At 42.9% G+C, this 26,830-nt stretch overlaps 1 gene segment (V, D, J or C); it reads left to right on the top strand.

Moving 5' to 3' along the window:
* Nucleotides 1–22,465: 22,465 nt before the first annotated feature.
* On the top strand, nucleotides 22,466–22,909 carry LOC140710055 (immunoglobulin heavy variable 5-51-like). The segment is given in 2 exon segments: nucleotides 22,466–22,511; nucleotides 22,593–22,909. Coding segments are annotated over 2 exon segments (363 nt in total).
* The last annotated feature ends 3,921 nt before the right edge of the window (nucleotides 22,910–26,830 follow it).

Here is a 26,830-nt window from a genome sequence, read left to right as displayed (position 1 = left end):
AGAGAATAATATAAACACCTCTATGCATATAAACTAGAAAATCTGGAAGAAATAGATAAATTTCTGGACACATATACTCTCCCAAGACTAAACCAGAAAGAAGTAGAATCCCTGAATAGATCAATAACAAGTTCTGAAATTGAGCCAGTAATTGATAATAGCCTACCAACCAAAAAAAGCCCTTGACCAGGCGGATTCACAGCCGAATTCTACCAGAGGTACAAAGAGGAGATGGTACCATTCCTCCTGAAACTATTCCAAACAATAGGAAAAGAAGGACTCCCCCCTAACTCATTTTATGAGGCCAGCATCATCCTGATACCAAAACCTGTCAGAGACACAATAAAAAAAGAAAATTTCAGGCCAATATCCCTGAAGAACATCGATACAAAAATCCTCAATAAAATACTGGCAAACCGAATCCAGCAGCACATCAAAAAGCTCATCTGCCACGATCAAGACGGCTTAATCCCTGGTGTGCAAGGGTAGTTCAACATATGTAAAACAATAAACATAATCCATCACGTAAACAGAACCAAAGACAAAAACCACATGATTATCTCAATAGATGCAGAAAAGGCCTTTGACAAAATTCAACACCCTTTCATGCTAAAAACTCTGAATAAACCAGGCATTGATGGAAAGTATCTCAAAATAATAAGAGCTATTTATGACAAACCCACAGCCAACATCATACTTTGAAAACCGGCACAAGACAAGGATGTCCTCTCTCACCACTCCTTTTCAACATAGTGTTGGAAGTTCTGGCCAGGGCAATCAGGCAAGAGAAAGAAATAAAGGGTACTCAAAATAGGAAAAGAGGAAGTGAAACTGTCTCTGTTTGCAGATGACATGAATGCACATTTGGAAAACCCCATTGTCTCAGCCCAAAAACTCCTTAAGCTGATAAGCAACTTCAGCAAAGTCTCGGGATACAAAGTCAATGTGCAAAAATCACAAGCATTCCTATACATCAATAATAGACAAAAAAAGAGCCTAATTATGAGTGAACTCCCATTCACAGTTGCTACAAAGAGAATGAAATACCTAGGAATACAACTTACAAGGGATGTGAAGGACCTCTTCAAGGAGAACTACAAACCACTGCTCAAGGAAATAAGAGAGGACATAAATGGAAAAACATTCCATGTTCATGAATAGGAAGAATCAATATTGCCAAAATGGCCATATTGCCCAAAGTAATTTATAGATTCAACGCTATTCCCATCAAACTACCATTGATTTCCTTCACAGAATTAGGAAAAGCTACTTTAAATTTCAGATGGGACCAAAAAAGAGCCCGTATAGCCAAGATAATCCTAAGCAAAAGGAACAAAGCTGGAGGCATCACGCTACCTGACTTCAAACTAGACTACAAGGCTACAGTAACCAAAACAACATGGTACTTGTACCAAAACAGATATATAGACCAATAGAACAGAACAGAGGCCTCAGAAATAACGCCACATATCTACAACCATCTGATCCTTGAAAAACCTGACAAAAACAAGCAATGGGGAAAGGATTCCCAATTTAATAAATGGTGCTGGGAAAACTGGCTAGCCGTATGTAGAAAGTTAAAACTGGATCCCTTCCTTAGACCTTATATGAAAATTAACTCAAGATGGATTAAAGACTTAAACGTAAGACCTAAAACCATAAAAACCCTAGAAGAAAACCTAGGCAATACCATTCAGGACATAGGCATGGGCAAAGACTTCATGACTAAAATACCAAAAGCAATGGCAACAAAAGCCAAAATTGACAAATGGGATCTAATTAAAGTAAGGAGCTTCTGCACAGCAAAAGAAACTATCATCAGAGTGAACAGACAACCTACAGAATGGGCGAATGTTTGTGCAATCTATCCATCTGACAAAAGGGCTAATATCCAGAGTCTTCAAAGAACTTAAATTTACAAGGAAAAAACAAACAATCCCATCAAAAAGTGGGTGAAGCATCAAAAGATGACACATAAAAAAAAAAACTAATCATTACTCGTCATTAGAGGAATGCAAATCAAAACCACAATGAGATACCATCTCACATCAGTTAGAATGGCAATCATTAAAAAGTCAGGAAACAACAGATGCTGGAGAGGATGTGGAGAAAGAGGAACACTTTTACACTGTTGGTGGGAGTGTAAATTGGTTCAACTATTGTGGAAGACAGCGTGGCAATTCCTCAAGGATCAAGAACCAGAAATCCCATTTGACTCAGCAATCCCATTACTGGTATATCAGCAAAGGATTATAAATCATTCTACTGTATCTCATGTGACCCACGAACACGTATGTTTACTGTGGCACTGTTCACAATAGCAAAGACTTGGACCCAACCCAAATGATCATCAATGATAGACTGGATAAAGAAAATGTGGAAAATATACACAGTGGAATACTCTGCAGCCGTAAAAAAGGATGACTTCATGTCCTTTGCAGGGATATGGATGAAGCTGGAAACCATCATTCTCAGCAAACTAACACAAGAACAGAAAACCAAACACCACATGTTCTCACTCATAAGTGGAAGTTGAACAATGAGAACACATGGACAGAGGGAGGGGAACATTACACACTGGAGCCTGTCAGGGGTGGGGAGCTAGGGGAGGGACAGCATTAGGAGAACTACAAAATGTAGATGATGGGTTGATGAGTGCAGCAAACCACCATGGCACATATATATCTATGTAACAAACCTGCATGTTCTGCACATGTATCACAAAACTTAAAGTATAATAAAAAAGTAACTCAAAAAACTACATTAATCAGTTCTCTAGTAGGTAGAAATTCATCTGGGAGTTTCTTCCCTTGTTGTCCATTTTGATAGGATTTCCAGAAGACATAAGAACCGTCTCTGTTTGCAAAAACATTCCGAAGTTGTACACCACCTAGAAACAAATATACTGAATTCTAATTTTTAATTTATTAAATAAGTGCAATGTTTTCTGCCTTCTGAGTTGATTTCACAACACATAGAAGGATATATCCTAAATTAAAGTTTGTACTAGTAATACAAATTAATGGTTAATAACCTCTACTTTTATTATTGAAGTATTACCCACTAATATATAATCTTAAAGTTCTCAATGGGACTCTTACCTAAATAATATACATAATATTTTCCTGATGTTGACAAAAAGTAGATATGAACACATTCTTCGTATTCAGCCGTGTCTCCTGTCTATCACATTATGAACCGAATGCTAACTTTGATTTACTTGGGACTTGTTCTAATTTCAAACTAGTTATTTTTTATTTTCATGCAGCTAGATTATTATGTGTGAGTATTTTATCAGAGAGTGATAAAGACAATTTAAACAAATAATCGTGTGTTTCAGGACTCTTCTTGGGTTCTGAGACAAGAAATGCCATTACTACTTGGAAGATTGAGACAACTTGGAACAATGTAAGAGGAATCATCTCTAATTGCTTCTGAATTTCAGTTTTATCAATTCTTATGCTTTCTGAATTATTTCTGATTTTAGTTATTAAAGGATTCTTTCTTTTTCTCTTAATCTAGCTAATAATTTGTCTTTTTTAAGAAAAAATACTCTTAGCTTTGTTGATTTTTCTATTGCTTGTAAAGTCTTTTTTCACTTATTTCATTTACTCTAAAGCCTCAAGAACACATTGGCGACATGTAGACAGAGAATTTGATTGTAAATGCCATTTTTTGTTAGACTCAGCTGATTATATCAGGAAGCCTCCTGAGGGTTCCAGGAACTGAGTGTGGCTCCCACCACTGGACAAGGATGAGAACCTCCATGCTTTGGGGATGGGAGGACAGGCAGGGCAGTGTGAGGGGAGGAGGGTTGTTGGCAGGTCCAGCATTGCTTCCCCTGGCAGCACCACTCATGTCCTTCCTTACTCAGAGATTCAGTCATTTCTACCCAGGTGGGAAAATCTGTTAACTTTATCTTTGATATGTGGATGGGAGCCCAAGATAGAGACTTGTCAGTCATTGTTTCTGTGCCTGCTACCTTGTCTGTATTTCTTATGCTCTGTCCTGGGTCTCGTACCCCAGTGGCTCCCCTACCCCATGGCACCCGCCTGTGCATGGCCCCTGCCCACGTCCTGCGTGAAATATCCCATTTGGCTCAGGAAGAAACCCCCTTGTCTTGTTTTCCTGCTGCCCCGGTCCACATTCTTGTCCATCCATAGGCTCTCAGCCGCGCCTCCCATCCACACTGACCCTACATTGGGATCATACCTTGTCCACCACTTCCTCTCTCCTTTCTTCTGAGCCTTGCCTTTTATTCCAACAGCCTGTTTCCATCTTACCCGGACTTATGTACAGGAAAGTGTTTACTGAGCAGCCTTGGTTTGTGCAAACCCTGAAGATTACTGAAAAAGTGCTTTCTCAAGCTAGGTCCATATTCAGCTCCTGGGAGATGATATCTGGTTTTTTGGCAAACTCCTCCTGGAAATATTTTTAAACAATTTATTAAGGTAAGGTTTACATCTCTAAGACTATACATTATTTAATATCATTAACTCATTGAGTTTGGAGTCCGTGTACATCTGCAAAGTTATTAACACCATCAAGGTCATAACCATAGCAATCACTTCCAAAACATTCCTCTTATCTCGCTTAATGATATGATTATTTTATTAGTTAAAATGTATTTTTGTTTCTTTGTGTCTGTGTCTCTGTGTGTGTAGCCTGGGTCCACACTATACTAGCTCATTCTGTAATGACTTCCGGTGAATGCCTATTATTGCTCAAGGGGCCGGCGTCTGAGCACTGGAGGTCAGTCGTGCAGGTGCCACACACATCTGTGATGGCCCCAGTAAACGGCACTGGGCCCCAGCACTCAGGCGAGCTTCCCTGGTGGACAACGCTTCACATGTGGTGTCATTCATCACTGCTGGGGGAACGGGGGACAAGAGAGTCCTCAGGGAAAGAACATCTGGGATCTTGTGCCTGGATTCTCAGGGCCTTCCCGCTGGCTCCTTTGCTCATTTTAATTCATACTCATTTGCTATAATAAAGCTGCACCCGTGAGAATAACAGCTTGTCGTGAGTCCCTTATTTCTGTTGATTATGGGGCCTGGGGATGGTCTTGGGACACTCAACACAATCACATCAGAGGTGGAGAATGCTAGAAAGACCCTGACTACTGGCACATGGCTAGAGCATTGTTTATAGTATCAAAGGATGAGAAAGGGTGGGATAGAAGACATTCGGTGCCCGGATGGCTACAGAAGCGCATGGCGTGAGATGGCGTGTGCACTCCAATAAGGAGCAGGAAGCAAAAGTAATCCATGGAACCTAGAAATGACAGACACAGCTCCCTAGGAGTTGTTCCCTGAATAAGAACAAGTAAAAATAATGGAGAACAACCTGAATATGAAACTTATATCTGTGATAGCTAAAATAATAGTAAAAAGATGTGCATCCAGCCCTGCACTGTGCCCTGTGAGCCGAGGCTGCTAGACTCCCATTCAGCACCAAAGGGGACAGTTGTCCAGAAACAACACACAACACGCAAGAGCCACAGAGAAGGTAGCCCAGGGTTTGGGCTGGGGAGGGGAATTCACTAGACAACTAGCATAGGGAGGATAGTGTGGAAAGTGGCATCATTTTGTGATATGAGTGATATCATTAACAGATATCATCAGATCGTGAACAACATTAGCCCGTGGACTAGGAGAGTGACTGATGTTGCAGATTCTCTTTGGCTTCATGTGCTGCAGAAGGGAGGAGCATGTTTGGGAGGATGCTGGACCCACAGCTCACAATAGACACATCACAGATGGCTCCAGCTGATCCCAGCCTCAAGTAGGATGATTCCGATGGGACAGCTTTCCTCATGCACTGGATCCCTGCATGTGAAGTTTCTCTACCCTGAGAATGAGACTGACCTTTCTCTCTTTAAAATGCAAAGTGGGCTCTCCAGATGGGGAGGCCGATGCTACACATGGAGGCCCTGCTGCTGTGTTTCTGTTGATGCTGATGGTCACTGCTTAGCATGCACCTTCCCTAGTTCACGGCCTGTGCCGTGATAAAGACAAGACTTTTTGCTTCTGCACCCCAGGTACAATTCTTGTGAGCAATCTGGCAAATATTTTAGAAACTGTGTAGTTTGTGTTGCCTTGGCTTTTCATATGAATCTTTTAGATGATGAGGAAATGAGAGTGGTTCACAAGAAAATGGAGCAGACACAGGGGATAGTTAAGGGCCTCCTCCAAGCAATGTGGGTATCATAAAATAAATGTTAAAAAATGAAAGAACTAAACAAGAAGGTGCTGAGGTTGATACAAAGACTTCGAACTACCAGGAGTTGGGAGCATTAATGGCGATCGCTTCAGGTCCATCAGCAATTCAGAGACCTAAACAAGTGTTCCCTATTTATGCCGAATTTGCAGACTGTAGAAATCTAGGAGACAAAATGACCAGGAAAAATGTGTGATTTGGCGTGGGTGAAGGTCTGGCAAGTTAATCAAGTGGAGGACTGTTGAAGCCCTAGGGTGATCCTGCCTTTGCTGGGTGCCCAGACCGTAGTCCCACTCATGGGAAATTGCCAGCGAATAGAAAGTAGGTTTCTTTTCTATTTTTGGTAGTTCTTATTATCAGGCATATGTGCATTTGAATTTTGTCTTCATAGCATTTCCTGGGTATATTTCTCATTTTTTAAAACACACGTTATTTCCTCTAGATTTGCCACCTTCACAGGGTCACAGAGAAGGGTGGGAAGAAGTGAGGCCCTGGTCTGGGTCTTGTAGGACCATGGACAAGAGTGGGGAGGGACAAGAGGAGGTTGTAAGAAATTATTCTGCTCCTCCCAGGAGGCTCAGGCCAGGCTTTTTTCTGCAATTGCAGTTCTGGGTTGTAAACCATATACACTCTTCCCTTCGGGCCAGGGTGGAAACTATGCAAATTCAACTGGGGACCTCCCAACTTAAACCCAGGGCTCTCCTCCACAGTGAGTCTCCTGCACCACCAGCTGGGATCTCAGCGCCTCCTTTTCTGTCCTCCTCCAGGATGCGGTCCACCGCCACCCTCGCCCTCTTCCTGGCTGTTCTCCAAGGTCAGTCCTGCCCAGGGGTTGAGGTCACAGAGAAAAACGGGCAGAAGGGAGCCCCTGATGCAAATTTTGTGTCTCCCACACAGGTGTCTCTGCCGCGGTGCAGCTGGTGCAGTCTGGAGCAGAGGTGAAAAGGCCCGGGGAGTCTCTGAGGATCTCCTGTAAGACTTCTGGATACAGCTTTACCAGCTACTGGATCAGCTGGGTGCGCCAGATGCCCGGGAAAGAACTGGAGTGGATGGGGAGCATCTATCCTGGGAACTCTGATACCAGATACAACCCGTCCTTCCAAGGCCACGTCACCATCTCAGCCGACAGCTCCATCAGCACCGTCTACCTGCAGTGGAGCAGCCTGAAGGCCTCGGACTCCGCCATGTATTATTGTGTAAGAGGGACCATCTAAAACCCTCCACGGTGCAGGTGCAGAGTGAAGAGCAAGAGACACCCTCCCCAGGGACCTCTCTATTCATCCGGGAGGAAACACTGGCTGTGTGTGTCCCCAGGAGCCAGAACCCGAGAACAACGTGGGACGGTTCCCAGTCCCTAAGGCAACTGGATGGGGGACCTGAACAGGGGAAGGTGAATTCTCTGAGGGGGCTCCTGTGTCTTCTACAAGGTTGTTCATGGTGAATATTACACGGTTAACATCCAAAAGCTGTCTAATAGGCACCTCTTCAATATGATAGCCTTTTAATTAGTGAAAATCTAACACAGTTCATCATTGTTGCTTGCCTTCCTCCCTCCTATCCACTCTCACTCCCTCCGTCTTTTATTTTCTACTTACTTTTCGAAAATCATTTAACCCCTTTTTGTACTATTACTCGGTTCTCTTGCTTTTTTTTCTGTTTTCCTTTTAATAATATGCACTGAATAATTCATCTTTGTGCAAATTTGTAAGTATTTCGATATAACAAAGACTTCCTTCATAAGTAGATTTCCTGTGAGTAATCTTGCAGATATTTTAGAACCTGTTTGATTAAGGATAAATTAAAATAAATACATAAATTTTAAAAGACATACAACCTATCAAAACTGAACCACTGAGAAATAAAAAATCTGGGATGGGCGTGGTTGCTCATATCTGTATTCCCAGCACTTTGGGAGGCCCATGTGGGTGGATTACCTCAGGTCAGGAGTTCGAGATCAGCCTGACCAACATGGCAAAAACCTCGTCTCTTCTAAAAATACACAAATCAGCTGGACGTGGTGCTGTTTGCCCGCAGTCCCGTAGTCCTGGCTACTCGGGAGGCTGAGGTAGGAGAATGACTTCAACCTGGGAGGCAGAGGTTGCAGAAAGCCAAAATTGAGCCACTACACTCCAGACTGGGCAACAGAGTGAGACTCCAGTTAAAAAAAAATCTGAACAGACCAATGAGTAAAGAGATCGAGTCAGTGATTTTTCAAACATCTCAAATCAAAGTCAAGAACTTCGTGGATTTTATTAAAATGTTTTTAAAAAGCTAGAATCTCTACTCAAATTTCCAACAAAATAAAGAGGAAGAAATGCATCCAAGCTTATTTTGGAAGGCCCTATTTCCAAAGCAAGGAAAAGACACTACAAGTAAATAAAATTACAGGCCAATATCCCTGATTATCATAGTTTCAAAAACTCTCACAAGTGATGAGATGACAAGCAAAGTTCAACAGCACATTAACAATAGAATTCTCCATTATCAGATGTGGTTTATTTCTAGGATGCAATGAAGTTTTAACCTACAAAAATAAAGGTGATATATTAAATTAAAACATTGAAGGACTAAAACTATATGTCCATATCAATACATTTATAGTCACTGACAAAATCCACCACACTCTCATTATAAAGAATCTGAACAAATTATGTATAAAATATATACCTCAACACAATAAAGACAACATATAACAAACCCACGTCTAGCATTTTACTCAATGGGGAAAATCGTATCTTCCTCTAAGACTGGAAACTAGACATGATCCTCGCCACCACTAATATTATTCAACATAGCACTGGGGGGTTTAGACAGAAGAGTTAGGCAAGAATAAAATACAGAAGTCATCCATATAGTAATGAATAAATTTAAAATATGTTTTGACTTATTATATGCTCTTATTTACAAAAAGCCCAAGAGACTTCAACAAAAAAAAGTTGGAAGTAATGAAGAGATTCAATAAGTTTCCAGAATAAAAAAACCAAACTCATATTCCAAGACGGCAGGTTAGAGGCACTGCCAGCATCCCTCTTCCAGCTGGAAGGACAAACTAACGTGGAGAGATGAACATGGTGGACTGACTTTCAAGAGGCAATGAAGGAGCTGAACAGAAACACTGAAATAATCTGCAAACTTTCCAAAAAAAGCAGGAAGCTGCAGCCTACCCTGTGAGTCAGGTGAAGGGCTCTGAGTCCACAGAGTTCCAGGGGAGAGTTTGCCTCTGGGTTACACACGCCCACCTGGGATCCTGAAAGTCCAGGCCTCAGGAGAAGGCTCTAACCTCACCCAGTGCCAGGACCCGCTGTGGAGGGTCATGGAATATAAAGTAGAAGCAGTGGCAGGAAGACCCTTGCACAAACCTGCAGATCTCAGTGCCGTCTGAGGGCCACCGTTTCCTAACGTTCTTCACAGAAGATCCCCAGGAAAACAAAGCAAAAATTTCAGTCAGTGGTCACAGGTTGAAAGAAGCTGTCAACAGGGGTGTGTGATACAACCTTGGGTGGGGACGAACTCCCTTAGCCAGGGCCTGGGCAGGGAAGAGTGAAAAGTGGGCTGCAAGGTCAGGAGCCATGGGTGCAGGAGCTGGTTCCCGGCTTTGCAGCAGACAGGAAGGGGCATTATCCCGGCCCGCGGGATCGTCGAAGCAGGCCCTGGAGGAGGGAGTGGGAATTTGGGGAACAAGAGACACGAGAAATGGAGACAAGACAGTGCTCTGATCAAGTCTCGTTTAATGGCAGTAATGCAGTGCCTTATATACACTTGGAGAAGAAGGGGTTGGGCCAAGGCGGAAATGATCTCATTTCAGAGGGCGCGGCCAGGCAGGTTTCGGTTTCAACGGTCGGTCGTCATGTTGCGCCTGCGCTAGGAAGTAACCATTTTGCTACGAAGTAACAATTTTCGCGCGCGCGGGAAAGATGGGTGAAGAAGAAGCAGGAAGAGCGCCATCTTGTGTGAGGTATTTAATACAGGGAAAAAGACAAATCTGGGAAGGAGGTGAGAGGTGGAAATGAATAGAGCTCAGGCATCTAATCGTCAATAATTACTCGCTATGGCCGGGGCGCGCAGCTCCGGACAGGTCCCCCTTTTTATTGTTTTATGACAAGAGAACGACCCCCCGGGAACTGCGCCTGTCTTAGGTTGGGTCAACTCATCCCCACCTTCTAGGCCCGTCATGGGATAAGGCAGCAGCAAAGGCGGCCCTCCTGTCTTAGGCTCCGGTGGAGATAGTGTCCTCTTACCCGTCATTGACTGTCCAGTTCAGCACACAGGGGAGGTGGTCTTATTGAGGTAAATAAGACTCACCATTTTCAGTCATCTCAAGGCGATGATAATGGACCTGTATAGGTTTGGCCTGGAAGGCCTCGATTTGTTGTCTGACGAATGCCATAAGCTTATTAAGGATTATAGGCCCGAGAGTGAGGAAGAGTAGAAGAGTAAGTAAAGGACCAAGAAATGGCAGGAGATAGGGGAGAAGTCCATCGAGTCCCGTCCACAATGGATTGGCGGCTAGGCCCTTTCTGCGCTTTTCTAGTTCTTCTTGTAAAGTCTTTATCTTATCTCTGACAATTCCGGATTTGTTGGCGTAAAAACAGCACTTTTCCTGTAAAGCCAAACAGATCCCTCCCTGTTCTGCTGTTAATAAATCTAGACCTCTTCTATTTTGGAGAACTACTTCAGCTAATGAGTCTACTTGGTCTTGTAAATCTTGTATAGTACTGGATAAGGTCTGTACATCTGAAATTAATTGGTTGGATAATTTAGTATATTGGGTTAGTGAGACCCCTAGGCCTGTGGCTCCTGTTGTAAAAGCAGTGGTGATTCCTAGTCCAGCCAATAAGGGAATAAATTGTATGGCTCGTTTCGGTCTATAAATAAAATGTTCAATAGCGGGGATGGGGATAGGTTCATCTCCAGGAATGATATCAATGTCGGGGAGAAGAGTGGCCAGAACACAAAGCCCTGTCCAATTTGTAGGTAGATAAGTATATGCCATGTTGTTTCCACAGACGAAAACTGAGCCATTTACAGCACACAAAGGGTCGGTGGCATGGATTATGGAGGTACAGTTGTCAAACACAACATAGCCTAGATCAATTTCTTTAGTGCTATTATATGATGGTGAAAAGAGGCAAAAGGAATTAGAAAACGTCATCGGTTGAACTAAGAGGGGAGAGATAATAGGACAGGAATTATTTACCAAGGATTCATTTGAGTAATTGACATAGGACAACAAAAAGTTAGGTATAGCTAGAGGAATAGGGGGGCCCATTTTAAGACAAAGCCAACAATCGTGGGCTAGGCTTGTATTGGACATTTGAAGTAAATTGTAAGTAGCATTGAGGATATCAAAAGTTTGAGCATCGAGCCTAAAATTATCTCTAATCTCAGGCAGGGCTAAGGGGTGATATTGAAGTTCAGGATATAGAGCTTTATGAATCTTTTCTAATTTTTTTTGGACGGTTTTAATTCTTGCAATATCTAATGGGCCTCCTCCATCAGAAATATGGATGGGAGCAGTAGTGCTCCAACAAACAGGCTTTCCTTTTTGGCCGTTACAAGAAGATTGTACAAGTTTATTAGTGGTTCCTAATACTTGTACGTCATTGGTACTTCCAGTTTGTGTTTTTAGTAACGTGGCCGTATAGTATGTTTTATTGCCTGATTTGCATTGTTGATAGGAAGTATAACAGGAACTATGTACAGAAGATTGGAAAGAGCTACAAGGGCATTCTAGGAGCAGTCCATTAGGCGAGGTGTCTCTTGGGGTAGACTTACATTTCCACGACTGGTCTGGCATTAAGTACGCTGTCTTGCCCGAGCAAGTCACCTGGGTGATTCTATCTGACGGAGGTTCAGATATTTGTCCCCCTCTGCAGTCACAAGGCTGGCCGTATTGTTTTCGTAGTAATCCTCTTGCTTTACGAGGGTCACCAAAACCTGCATAGACTGTCACTATGTTATATAGAGCGATTATTCTCCAAAGGAATCTCATGTTAGGCTTCATTTCCTGAAAAACAAAAAGGAAGAAACTTCTCAGGGAGATTTATCTTCCCTGGACTGACAATGGTTATGATTTATTTGTCTTACCAATCTTTCAGGCAGCCATCTGGCTGCATCATTCTTTTGTGAGAAGATGCATACTGAGCCTCTTCCCCAAATTAAAACTGGATCGGGGCCATGCCATGAATTATCAAGTGGATCTTTCCATTTTACCATTGCAAACTGTTTTTGAGATTCAGGATGCCAGAAACGGTCGGCAGCAGATTTTCCATGACTGTCCAAATTTAAAAAATTAAGGATAAACAGGGCATGATTGAGTATGTTTCTGGGGGTACCCTTCACGGGGTACCAGCTCCCCCCTTTTAATTTTGTGATAACAGTTTTTAATGACAGATGGGCTCTTTCTACTATACCTTGTCCTTGGGGATTGTAGGGAATGCCTGTGGTATGTTTAATTTGTAGGGTATTGCAGAATTGTAAAAAGGTTTTGGCTATATAACCAGGGCCATTATCTGTTTTAATTTGTTTGGGTATTCCTAAAATAGAAAAGCAGTGTAATAAATGAGCTACGACATGTTTGGTGGCCTCTCCTGTTTGGAGAGTTGCACTAATGAATCCACTATAGGTGTCTATGCATACATGGATATATTTTAGTTGACCAAATTCTAAGTGGTGAGTAACGTCCATTTGCCAAATTTCGTTGGGGATGAGTCCTCGGGGGTTAATTCCTAAATGAGGAACAGGTAAATACGTTATGCAGTTGGCGCATTGTTTAACTATTTGTCGAGCTTGTTCTCTAGTAAGTTTAAACATGAGTCTTAAGGTTTGGGCGTTTAAATGATGTAAGGCATGTGCTTTTTGTGCTTGTTGTAAATTGTCTGTAGTGACTGTGGCTATGGTTTTTGTTGCCATGTCAGCTGTTGCGTTACCTCGTGTTAAAGGTCCCGGTAATCCTGAATGTGCTCTGATATGCCCAAGAAAAAAGGGAGTAGTCCTTTTTTGAATAAGTTGTTGACATTGTAAAAATAAGTTAGCTGTGTCTGAAATATGTTTAATTTGAGGCACGGTCTCTAAGAGGGGTATTGAATGAGCCAGGTAGGCGCTGTCTGTGTAAATGTTAAGTGGCTGACAAGGAAAAGCTGATAATGCTGCAATTATAGCTTGCAATTCGACTAGCTGAGCTGATGTATAAGTGGTCTGGAATTTAATGACTACATTATTGTAGGTGTAAGCGGCAAGTCCTGTGGAAGATCCATCAGTGAAAATTAGTAATGCGTCATTGAGGGGTTCTTTACTGGTAATATGGGGAAACACAAATGCATGAAGTTTGCAAAATTGAATGAGTTTGTTAGGTGGGTAATGGTTGTCAATGGTGCCAGTGTAAGAAGCACAAGCAATTGGCCAGGCTTCAGTATTTTTAACAGCCAATGGATGTGTGATTGAGTGTAGGGCTGTATAATGGTAGAGGGTTCTATTCCAAAGTACTTTCTACTGTTTTCTCTTCCCAAGATAATTAGATCAGCTATGGCATCATAATAAGGCAACAAAACCTTTTTAGGGGAGGAGGGCAGGTGTACCCACATAATGGGATTGCTCTGCCAGAATAAGCCAGTAGGGGTTATTGTTGTGTTAAAAATAATGAATATTAATGGCTGAGAATAATCAATACTGGTAACAAATTGTGTTGCAATGGCATATTCCACCTGTTGGAGTGCTATTAATGCTTCTTTAGTAATGGACCTGGGGGATTTTGGATTAGAGTCTCCTTTTAATATATCGAAAAGAGGTTTTAACTCTCCTGTAGTGAGTTTTAAGTATGGCCGAAGCCAATTTATGTCTCCCAGTAATTTTTGGAAATCATTTAAAGTTTTTAAATGATCACGACGTATAACAGCCTTTTGATTAATGATTTTAGGTCCATTAATTTGAAAACCAAGATAGGTGTATGGATCTTGTAATTGTACCTTTTCTGGGGCTATTTGTTGTCCGACTGCTGTTAACTCTTGTTTGAGTTGGGCAAAGCACTGTAAGACTTGTTCGCCAATTTCCCCTGCTATTAAAATATCATCCATATAATGTATAATATACATTTGTGTCCATGTTTTTCTGACTGGCTCTATAGCAGCAGCTACATATTTTTGACACAAGGTAGGACTATTGGCCATACCCTGAGGTAAGACTTTCCATTGATAGCGCTTCATTGGTTGTTTAAAATTTGTAGATGGAAGACTAAAGGCAAATCTTTTTTGGTCAGTAGGGTGAAGGGGAATTGTAAAAAAGCAGTCTTTAAGGTCAATAATGATTTTAAAATATTTTTGAGGAATCGCAACTGGTGAAGGCAATCCTGGTTGTAAGGCACCCATAAGGATCATAGTGATATTTACCGCCCTTAAATCTTGTAAGAGTCTCCATTTGCCAGACTTCTTTTTAATAACAAAAATAGGTGTATTCCAAGGAGAATTACTTTCCACAATATGTCCTGCTATCAGTTGTTCCTGCACTAACTGTCGGGCAGCACTTAGTTTATCATTGAGTAAAGGCCACTGATCAACCCAAACGGGCTCATCTGACTTCCAAGTAATGGGGTCAGCGCACCTTTGGGGTGCAGGTATGTCAGTGGCCTGAGCTAAAAATTTCCAAACCCCTTTTTATCAAGTTGTCCTGAAACCAGTATAGGCTGTGGAATACCGTTTTCTCCTTTTCCAAGACCTTTGCCAGGGGTGTATCCTTGAGTTAACATTTGTGCAGTAACTATATCATTTGGACTACACATTATAATTTTCATTTGAGAGAGCAGATCTCACCCCCAAAGGTTAACAGGTAGGTAAGGGATGACAAATGGCTTAATAAGGCCTGAATTGTTTTCTTTATCTGTCCATGTTAGGTACTTAGAACTTTGTTTAGGATTACTGCTTTGTCCAATTCCTCTCAAGTGAGTTAAAGTCTCTGTAGTAGGCCAATGAGAGGGCCAATCTTCCTGTTTAATGATAGTTACATCAGCCCCTGTGTCTATTAGTCCAGTGAATGCCTTCCCGTCTAACCATAAGGTTAGAGAGGGTTTTTGATTTGTAATCGGTTGCACCCAATATATGTCTGATGATCCGAAACCTTTTATATTTCTATTAGAGTGTTGGATATTATTATTTGTTTTGACCAAAGGTAGCAGGATTAACTGAGCTATTCTAACTCCTTGAGGGACAGTAATAATACTATCAATAGCTCTGGCCATAATTTTAATTTCTCCTTCGTAATCATTATCGATAACTCCAGGGAGGACTTGTAAGCCTCTCATGGTGACACTACTTCTTCCCAAAAGCAGCCCAAAAGTATTAGGTGGTAAAGGTCCATATATTCCAGTATTTAAGGTCTGTGGTCCCATTTCAGGTGTTAGTACTGTGTGGGAGGTGGAACTGAGGTCCAGCCCTGCACTTCCTGGGGTTGCTCTACTAAGTTTTGAAATGGATTGCTGTTGCTGGCTGGAACAAAGCTGACTGCCCCATATGCTTGTTTCGGGGCCTGAGGCTGGCCCCTCATCCCGTTTCCCTGCCTAGGGGATAAAGGATTTCCTTGACTGTCAGTTTTAGATTTACATTCGTTTGCCCAGTGCCTTCCTCTTTTACACCTTGGGCAAAGGCCTGGAATTTTTGCTTCTGGATTTTTATTTTGGTTTTCATGGCAATCTTTTGCAAAGTGTCCCCTTTTACCGCATCTAAAACATCCCCCTTTATCTCTACCTTTGTTAATGAGGAAGTCTCTTACTGTTTGGCCGCTAAAAGCGGCGGCCATTGCTAGGCCTTGTTGATATGAGGGCCCAATATCTGAACAAAGGCGAATGTATCCTGTTAAATCTGTTTTCTTTCGATAAGGTCTGATTGCCGCTTGGCAGGCGGGGTTAGTGTTTTCATAAGCTAACTGTTTAACATAATCTACACCCGTTTCTGCATTTCCAAAGATTCTACCTGCCGTGGTCATAAGTCTATGCACAAAGTCTGAAAATGGCTCATCAGGTCCTTGTTTAACTGCTGTGAGCGAGGCCCCTGGATCTCCTTTAACGGGAAGTTTTCTCCAGGCTTTTGTAGCGGCAGCCTGGATTTGCGAGAACAATCCAGGATCATATTGCATTTGGGCCTGAGTGTCTGCATAATTACCTGAACCAGTTAACATATCAAAATCCCAACCGTTTCCTGCCTGTTGATTTCTTTTAGCCGTGTCTCTACAATTTTCAAAGAACTCTGACTTCCAAATTAAATGGTCTCCCCCAGAAAGGACTGCCCTAACTAAGGTATTCCAGTCTGTAGGAGTGAGCCAATTCTCAGCTACAGATTCCACTATAGCAAGAGTATATGGAGCAGTAGCCCCATACTGAGAGGCAGCAGTCTTTAACTCTTTTATAATAGTAAAGTCAAATCCAGTATGATGCCTCCAAGCCTGTCCCCGTTCATCTATGGTTTCAGTGACCGGAAAAACGTCTTTGGGGGAGGAGTCTTCTCCATGTCGGCTAACAACTAACCCCCCTTTTTGAACATGTTGTCCAGGCCACTGAGGTGGGCGCAAGGAACCCTCCATAGCGTCTGAGTTGGGTATTTTTTCATTTCCTGTCTTTAGCTTTTGGAGCCTAATTATCAATGATTGATGTAACTCTTCAAGTTTAATTTGTTCCTCTAGTTGAGCAATTTTTTGTTTTAATTCTTCTTTGGGATCTATTGCTGCCATAACAATGGGCGCAGAAGCCTCATTATGTGTCTTATTATATGGGGGCGGGTATGAAGTAAGGGGAGGCAAATCAGGGTTGTGATATTTAGCCGCCTCTTCCTCTAAATCATCCCAATTTATGTCTGATTGATTAGGCTTATTAATTTCCTCCTCTTTTTGAAGCATCTGTAAAATTGGGTATTTTTTTGGTTTGTTTTCGTGTGGCATTTCTTTATCTGTTACAGAAGGAGACTTGATTTCCTCATGATCACTTTCGAGGGAAATGAGATCCTCCTCCGTATCTTGCGGAGGCTTTGTAAGGTTAGAGCGGGAGCTAACCTTTAAAATATGCTCTGTCTGAGCGACCGCAGCCATGACTTGCGGATCGGCCTCCTTCTTATCTATTAAATCTCTAATGAGGTTCCAATAAGAGAAGGCGGTCACAGGAATTTTTTCTGGCCCAAAAGTATTATAATAGTCCTGAAGACAATCCCCTACTCTACGCCATCTTTTAATATCAATAGTTCCTTCCTGTGGGAACCAAGGGCAAGTGTCTTTTACAAAATCAAAAAATTTAAACAAATAATTACCTTTAACCTTTACTCCTCGTATCTTTAAAGCCTCTTTTAATTGTCCTACATAGATCTGATGTTGGCTTAATTCTTGTCCCATTTCGGACGCGTCACTTACCTTCGATTCTGACGCGGCAGGTTCCCGTGGTGATCGGAAGAGTTCACTTTCTTTTGTCTTCATTAGCGGTCGACCGTCCTTTGGCGTCCTCTTCCTCACGGAGTCCCTCGTTTCCAGGTCCCTGTTCAGGCGCCACGTATCCCGGCCCGCGGGATCGTCGAAGCAGGCCCTGGAGGAGGGAGTGGGAATTTGGGGAACAAGAGACACGAGAAATGGAGACAAGACAGTGCTCTGATCAAGTCTCGTTTAATGGCAGTAATGCAGTGCCTTATATACACTTGGAGAAGAAGGGGTTGGGCCAAGGCGGAAATGATCTCATTTCAGAGGGCGCGGCCAGGCAGGTTTCGGTTTCAACGGTCGGTCGTCATGTTGCGCCTGCGCTAGGAAGTAACCATTTTGCTACGAAGTAACAATTTTCGCGCGCGCGGGAAAGATGGGTGAAGAGGAAGCAGGAAGAGCGCCATCTTGTGTGAGGTATTTAATACAGGGAAAAAGACAAATCTGGGAAGGAGGTGAGAGGTGGAAATGAATAGAGCTCAGGCATCTAATCGTCAATAATTACTCGCTATGGCCGGGGCGCGCAGCTCCGGACAGGGCATGGCACGAAACCCATGGCTGCAGTCTCCACGGGGACAGTTATGACTCCTGCTATTTGCAGGTATTGATCACAGGCTGACTGGAACTCATCTCACTGCTGCCAGGGGAACATCATGGGAGTGGATCTGCCTCCCCAAGTGTGTGGGAACTGTGTGGGGCTTACCAGCACCTGCCACTCTCCACTCCCAGCACAAACTTCTGTGCAGCAGAGGCAGCCGTGCTCCCCTCTGGAACATCAACCTGTGGCCTGAGAGACACCTGTGTTCCCCACACCAACAGAGGCCGTTGCTTGCCCTGCACAAGGATACTCAGAGCAGAAACCCACCTGGCCCTGCCCTGGCAGCTTAACACAAAGGATGGCACCTTTTTGAGTGACGTGGCCACACCCACTGCCTGAGAATCCATAGTAGCCCCTATGCCCCTATTACTGGGCAACAAAAGCCAAGCAGAACCCCAACTGTTAATGCTGTAGCTGGTGCACTTTTGAAAGCACCACCTCCAAGTAGGAGGCCAGTCAACAGTCCATCACAGTATCTCCTGGTAAACTAACACTGCACCCAGAAAGGAGAAAATGACTGTGTGATCTTAGCTGTCACCATTGCCTGCACCGCTCTGGATGACCAGGAGGTCCTGAGTCTGTCCATGTGAGCAGTTCATTACAGTTCACTACCACTATAACCCGTTCATTACAGTTCACTGCCGCTATAACCAATTAATTACAGTTCACTACCGCTGTAACCGGTTCATTACAGTTCACTGCCACTGTAACCGGTTCGTTACAGTTCACTGCCGCTGTAACCGGTTCGTTACAGTTCACTGCCGCTGTAACCGGTTCGTTACAGTTCATTACCACTATAACCAGCATTCAAGAAAGCCGGCACACAAAGGCTATCAATATTCAGGGAATTTCACAGAGTCTCCATCTCTCTCTGCCACTTCCATCAGACCTGGTTCACTGCTCACTGCTGAAAAATTTGAGGACACAGCACACCACCGGATCCCTTACATATATTCCCCAACACCACCTGAAATATGTCAACCTCACTGGGCGGCTAGACCTACAGAGGCAGCAACACTCACAGTAGTATGGCTCCCAGGTTCTCTTCCTCCTAGGGGAAGGGAGTGCACCACATTGCGGGAACACCCTATGGGACAAGAGAAGCTGGATGGCAGGCCTTGAACTCTAGATCCCTCCATTGGTGGGAAACTTCTTTGAGCAGAGGCACAGTTACGGTGCTGAGCTCAGCAGAGAAAGTCTTCAGCTCTGTCTCAACAGTCAGATAGTCCTGGTGCATGTGAAAAACTTGAAGAAGAGGAAGTCTTTCCCCGTGTACACCGCTGTAGACAGACGTGGGGTCTCTCCCACAAGAGCTCAGCATGGGCGCAACTATAGACAGCATTTCTGGAACACATCGTGGTGACCGCATGCCCCCGAAAGGGCACTCTCCAGGTTCAGGCTTACACCAGACACAGAGTCACAGTTCCTCTGCATTTCACACTTCAACATGTGTACAGAGGAAAAGACACGCCGGTCTGATCTGAATAGCCGGAATCCTGGGACAGGAGTGTCTCTTATACATAGAGATGCATAACTTTCCTACTGACCTGGCCAGAGAGCTGACGTGGCTCCAACCCTTGCCCCAGAGAAGACCTCAGTGTGACTCACTAAAAGCTCCTCCAGCCACCTCTGTCGAGGCTGGGACTTCATTTACCACCTGATTTAGCCACAGCTGGTTTCTATCCAGGGACAAGCCCCCCACTGGTCTGAAGCCTGAACCATCAAACCAGCAAAAAAATCACTGGGGGAAAATAAATAAATAGGTGAATGCCACAGAGGAATGAACTAAGGTTTGATAGACCTCAACCATTCGAACCCCACAGAAGACAGTGAACTGGCTCACACACTGGTCAGATTTCTACTGCAACCAATGCATAGGAAAGCGATCATACAAACATTCTCCATAACCACAGAACTCTTACAGATTCTTCACCACTCTAAGGACCAGAAACCAAATTAGGCTGTAATTAATTATAATCATTAAAGTCTCATTCTTCAGGGGAAAAATAAATTTAAAAACAAACAAAAGAAACAGTTAAAACAAACATAAATTCAATAATAATTAGAAGAAATAGTCTACCAAAATGAGAGGAAATGAGAAAAATAACTCCAGTAATATGATAAAACAGGGTGCTATAATGTTCCAAAAAGGTCACACTATGTCTCCAGCAATAAACTTGAACCAAAATGAAGTCTTTAAAATACCAGATAAGAAATTCAGAATGTCGATTATTAAGCTGCTCAAGAAGATATAACAAGAAGGTGAAAATCATCATAAGCAAATGTATAAAAGCAGTTCAGAATATAAACACAATTTGTTAGAGAGACATAGATATAAAGAGAAACCAATCAGAACTACTAAAAATAAAAGACAAAATTCAGGAAAATAGTGAGGGAATTACAAAATGCCATGGAAAGTTTTAGAAATAGACTAGAAAAAGTAGAAGAAAAAAATATAACAATAGACTAGAAAAAGTACAAAAGTTAAAGTAAAAATATTAGATGACAAAAAGAATAAAGCAGAAATAAGAAGAAAAAAGTAGAAGAAGAGAAAAAGACTAGAGTATTTTTGAATTAATCAAATCAGAGAAAAATAAATTTAGAGAGAAACAAAAGAAGTAAACAAAGTCTCCAGGAAATATGGGTTTATGCAAAATGAGTAAACCTAAGCATAATTGATGTTCCTGAAGAAGAAAAACAATAATATGTTTGGAAAACTTATTTGAGGGAAAAACGGAGAAATACTTTACTGGTCTGCCTAGAGACCTAGCTATCCAAATCCAAGAAGTTCAAAGAACTCCTGGGAAATAGATTGAAAAACTGCCTTTACCAAGCTTAGAGTCACCAGGCTACCAAAAGTCAACATGAAGGAAATCATTCTAAGAGCACTAATAGGAAACAAAACAAAGAAGCCCATCAGAGTGGCAGACTTCTCAGCAGAAACCTCACAAGCCAGATGGATGAAACTTCTGTCTTTAAGTTTCGTAAACAGGACAACTTTCAATCAAGAATTTTGTATCCTGCCAAACTGTTTGATAAATCAAAAAGAAGTAAAGTCATTTTCAGAATCACCAGTGCTGAGGGAATTCATCACTACATAACCAGCAGTGCAGGAAATGCTAGAAGAAGTTGTAAACCTTGAAACTGTTGTACCCGTTTAAAATAAATGTTAAAAAGTGAAAGAGCTAAACAAGAAGGTGCTGGGGTTGACACAAAGACTTAGAACTACCAGGAGTTGGGTGCAGCAAAGGCGATTGCATCAGGTCCCTCAGCAATTCAGAGACCTAAACAAATATTCCCTATTTATGTCGCATTGGCAGAGTGTAGAAATCTAGGAGACAAAATGACCAGGAAAAATGTGTGATTTGGCGTGGGTGAAGGTCTGGCAAGTTAATCAAGTGGAGGACTGTTGAAGCCCTAGGGTGATCCTGCCTTTGCTGGGTGCCCAGACCGTAGTCACACTCATGGGAAATTGCCAGCGAATAGAAAGTAGGTTTCTGTCTTTCTTTTTTTTTTTTTTTTGGTAGTTCTTATTATCAGGCATATGTGCATTTGAATTTTGTCTTCATAGCATTTCCTGGTTGTATTTCTCATTTTTTACAACACATATGATTTCCTCTAGATTTGCCACCTTCGCAGGGTCACAGAGAAGGGTGGGAGAAGGGAGGCCCTGGCCTGGGTCTTGCAGGACCAGGGACAGGAGTGGGGAGGGACGAGAGGAGGTTGAGAGACGGGCCGGGCGGCGGCTCACGCCTGCGATCCCAGCACTTGGGGAGGCCGAGGCGGGCGGATCAGCAGGTCAGGAGATCGAGACCAGCCTGACCAACGCGGCGAAACCCCATCTCTACGGAAAATGCAATAAAACCAGCCGGGCGGGAGGCGGAGGCGGGAGAACGGCCCGAGCCCGGGGCGGAGCCTGCAGGAGCCCAGATCGCGCCCCTCACCCCAGCCGGGCCACAGAGCCAGGCTCCGTCTCCAGAAAGAAAAAGAAAAGGAATCATTCCGCCCCTCCCAGGAGGCTCAGGCCAGCCTTTTGTGTGCAATGCGGTTCTGGTTGTAAACCGTGTAGACTCTTCCCTCCGGGCCAGGGTGGAAACTATGCAAATTCAGGTGGGGACCTCGCGACTTAAACCCCGGGCCCCCCTCCACGGTGAGTCTCCTGCACCACCAGCTGGGACCTCAGCGCCTCCTTTTCTGTCCTCCTCCAGGATGGGGTCCACCGTCACCCTCGCCCTCCTCCTGGCTGTGCTCCAAGGTCAGTCCTGCCCAGGGGTTGAGGTCACAGAGAAGAACGGGCAGAAGGGGGCCCGGTGCAAACTTCGTGTCTCCCACACAGGTGTCTCTGCGGCGGTGCAGCTGGTGCCGTCTGCAGCGGAGGTGCAAAGGCCCGGGGAGTCTCCGAGCATCTCCTGTGTGATTACTTCATTCAGCTTTGGCAGACACTGGATCCACTGGATGCGCCAGATGCCCGGGAAAGAACTGGAGTGGATGGGGAGCATCTATCCTGGGACCTCTGATACCAGATACAACCCGTCCTTCCAAGGCCACGTCACCATCTCAGCCGACAGCTCCACCAGCACCGTCTACCTGCAGGGGAGCGGCCTGAATGCCTCGGACACCTCCGTATTTCATTGTGTATTAGAGACCGTCTAAAACCCTCCATGGTGCAGGTGCAGAGTGAGGTGCCAGAGACACCCTCCCCAGGGACCTCCCTATTCATCCGGGAGGAAACACTGGCTGTGTGTGTCCCCAGGAGCCAGAACCCGAGAACAACGTGGGAGGGTTCCCAGCCCCTAAGGCAACTGGATGGGAGACCTGACCAGGGAAGGTGAATTCTCTGAGGGGGCTCCTGTGTCTTCTACAAGGTTGTTCATGGTGAATATTACATGGTTAACATCCAAAGACTGTCTAATAGGTACCTCTTCAATATGATAGCCTTTTAATTAGTGAAAATCTAACACAGTTCATCATTGTTGCTTGCCTTCCTCCCTCCTATCCACTCTCACTCCCTCCGTCTTTTATTTTCTACTTACTTTTTGAAAATCATTTAATCCCTTTTTGTACTATTACTCGGTTTTCTTGGTTTTTTTTGTTTTCCTTTTAATAATATGCACTGAGTAATTCATCTTTGTGCAAATTTGTAAGTATTTCGATATAACAAAGACTTCCTTCATAAGCAGATTTCCTGTGAGTAATCTTGCAGATATTTTAGAACCTGTTTGATTAAGGATAAATTAAAATAAATACATAAATATTTAAAGACATACAACCTATCAAAACTGAACCACTGAGAAATAAAAAATCTGGGATGGGCGTGGTTGCTCATATCTGTATTCCCAGCACTTAGGGAGGCCCATGCGGGTGGATTACCTCAGGTCAGGAGTTCGAGATCAGCCTGACCAACATGGCAAAAACCTCGTCTCTTCTAAAAATACACAAATCAGCTGGGCGTGGTGGTGTTCGCCCGCAGTCCCGTAGTCCTGGCTACTCGGGAGACTGAGGTAGGACAGTGACTTGAACCTGGGAGGCAGAGGTTGCAGAAAGCCAAAATTGAGCCACTACACTCCAGACTGGGCAACAGAGTGAGACTCCAGTTAAAAAAAAAATCTGAACAGACCAATGAGTAAAGAGATCGAGTCAGTGATTTTTCAAACATCTCAAATCAAAGTCAAGAACTTCGTGGATTTTATTAAAATGTTTTTAAAAAGCTAGAATCTCTACTCAAATTTCCAACAAAATAAAGAGGAAGAAATGCATCCAAGCTTATTTTGGAAGGCCCTATTTCCAAAGCAAGGAAAAGACACTACAAGTAAATAAAATTACAGGCCAATATCCCTGATTATCATAGTTTCAAAAACTCTCACAAGTGATGAGATGACAAGCAAAGTTCAACAGCACATTAACAATAGAATTCTCCATTATCAGATGTGGTTTATTTCTAGGATGCAATGAAGTTTTAACCTACAAAAATAAAGGTGATATATTAAATTTAAACATTGAAGGACTAAAATTATATGTCCATATCAATAGATTTAGAAAGAGTCGCTGACAAAATCAGCCACACTATCATTATAAAGAATCTGAACAAATTATGTATAAAATATATACCTCAACACAATAAAGACAACATATAACAAACCCACATCTAGCATTATACTCGATGAGGAAAATTTTGTCTTCCTCTAAGACTAGAAACTAGACAAGATCCTCACCACCACTAATATTATTCAACATAGCACAGGTGGGTTTAGACAGAAGAGTTAGGCAAGAATAAGATATAGAAGTCATCCATATAGTAATGAATAAATATAAAACATATTTTTTCATATTATATGCTCTTATTTATAAAAAGCTCGAAAGACTCCACCGAAGACGGTTGGAAGCAATGAAGAGATTCAATAAGTTTCCAGAATTAAAAAAAAGCAAACTTATATTCCAAGACGGCAGGTTAGAGGCACTGCCAGCATCCCTCTTCCAGCTGGAAGGACAAACTAACGTGGAGAGATGAACATGGTGGACTTATTTTCAAGAAGCAATGCAGGAACTGAACAGAAACACTGAAATAATCTGCACTTTCTGAAAAAAGCAGGAAGCTGCAGCGCACACTGTGAGTCAGGTGAAGGGCTCTGAGTCCACAGAGTTCCAGGGGAGAGTTTGCCTCTGGGATACACACACCCACCTGGGATCCTGAAAGTCCAGGCCTCAGGAGAAGGCCCTAACCTCACCCAGTGCCAGGACCCGCTGTGGAGGGTCATGGAATATAAAGTAGAAGCAGTGGCAGGAAGACCCTTGCACAAACCCGCAGATCTCCGTGCAGTCTGAGGGCCACCATTTCCTAACGTTCTTCACAGAGGACCCTGGGGAGAACAGCCAAAAATTTCAGGCAGTGGTCACAGGTTGAAAGAAGCTGTCAACAGGGGTGTGTGATACAACCTTGGGTGGGGACGAACTCCCTTAGCCAGGGCCTGGGCAGGGAAGAGTGAAAAGTGGGCTGCAAGGTCAGGAGCCATGGGTGCAGGAGCTGGTTCCCGGCTTTGCAGCAGACAGGAAGGGGCATGGCATGAAACCCACGGCTGCAGTCTCCATGGGGACAGTTATGACTCCTGCTATTTGCAGGTATTGATCACAGGCTGACTGGAACTCATCTCACTGCTGCCAGGGGAACATCATGGGAGTGGATCTGCCTCCCCAAGTGTGTGGGAACTGTGTGGGGCTTACCACTACAGTAATACTCAAGTAATATGGCAAAACAGGGTGCTCTAATGTCCCAAAAAGGTCACACTATGTCTCCAGCAATAAACTTGAACCAAAATGAAGTCTTTAAAATACCAGATAAGAAATTCAAAATGTTGATTATTAAGCTACTCAAGACGATATAACAAGAAGGTGAAAATCATCATAAGAGAATGTATAAAAGCAGTTCAGAATATAAATGCAAATTTTTAGAGAGACATAGATATAAAGAGAAACCAATCAGAACTTCTAAAAATAAAAGACAGAATTCAGGAAAATAGTAAGGGAGTTACAAAACGCCATGGAAAGTTTTAGAAATAGACTAGAAAAAGTAGAAGAAAAAAATATAACAATAGACTAGAAAAAGTACAAAAGTTAAAGTAAAAATATTAGATGACAAAAAGAATAATAAAGCAGAAATAAGAAAAAAAAAGAAGAAGAGAAAAAGACTAGAGTATTTTTGAATTAATCAAATCAGAGAAAAATAAATTTAGAGAGAAACAAAAGAAGTAAACAAAGTCTCCAGGAAATATGGGTTTATGTAAAATGACTAAACCTAAGCATAATTGATATTCTTGAGGAAGAAAAAAAATAATTTGTTTGGAAAACTTATTTGAGGGAAAAACGGAGAAATACTTTCCTGGTCTGCCTAGAGACCTCGCTATCCAAATCCAAGAAGTTCAAAGAACTCCTGGGAAATATATTGAAAAACTGCCTTTACCAAGCTTAGAGTCACCAGGCTACCAAAAGTCAATATGAAGGAAATCATTCTAAGAGCACTAATAGGAAACAAAACAAAGAAGCCCATCAGAGTGGCAGACTTCTCAGCAGAAACCTCACAAGCCAGATGGATGAAACTTCTGTTTTTAAGTTTCGTAAACAGGACAACTTTCAATCAAGAATTTTGTATCCTGCCAAACTGTTTGATAAATCAAAAAGAAGTAAAGTCATTTTCAGAATCACCAGTGCTGAGGGAATTCATCACTACATAACCAGCAGTACAAGAAATGCTAGAAGAAGTTGTAAACCTTGAAACTGTTGTACCCGAGCGAGTTAGACAAACGCCACACTTTGAGATGAATTTAAGAGTGCTTTATTAACCGGTGACGGGGAGACGACTAATGCTCAAAATTCTCTCAGCCGGAGGAAGTGGCTTGATTTTCTTTTATACTTCGGGTTAGGAAGCGGAGGGAGCTTAGCTGCAACAAGTCTACAGAAGTAAAAACATGTAAAAAAGTTAAAAAGACAAATGGTTACAGAGAAACAAACAGTTCCAGGTGCAGGGGCTCTAAATCTTTCATAAGATGTTATATATGGGGGCTCTGCCGGACACAGACTCAA

This window comes from Chlorocebus sabaeus, chromosome 24 (assembly GCF_047675955.1).
Source record: "Chlorocebus sabaeus isolate Y175 chromosome 24, mChlSab1.0.hap1, whole genome shotgun sequence".
NCBI lineage: Eukaryota > Metazoa > Chordata > Mammalia > Primates > Cercopithecidae > Chlorocebus > Chlorocebus sabaeus.
The sequence above is the reverse complement of the archived record's forward strand: the minus strand, read 5'-3'. Positions and strand labels throughout refer to the sequence as shown.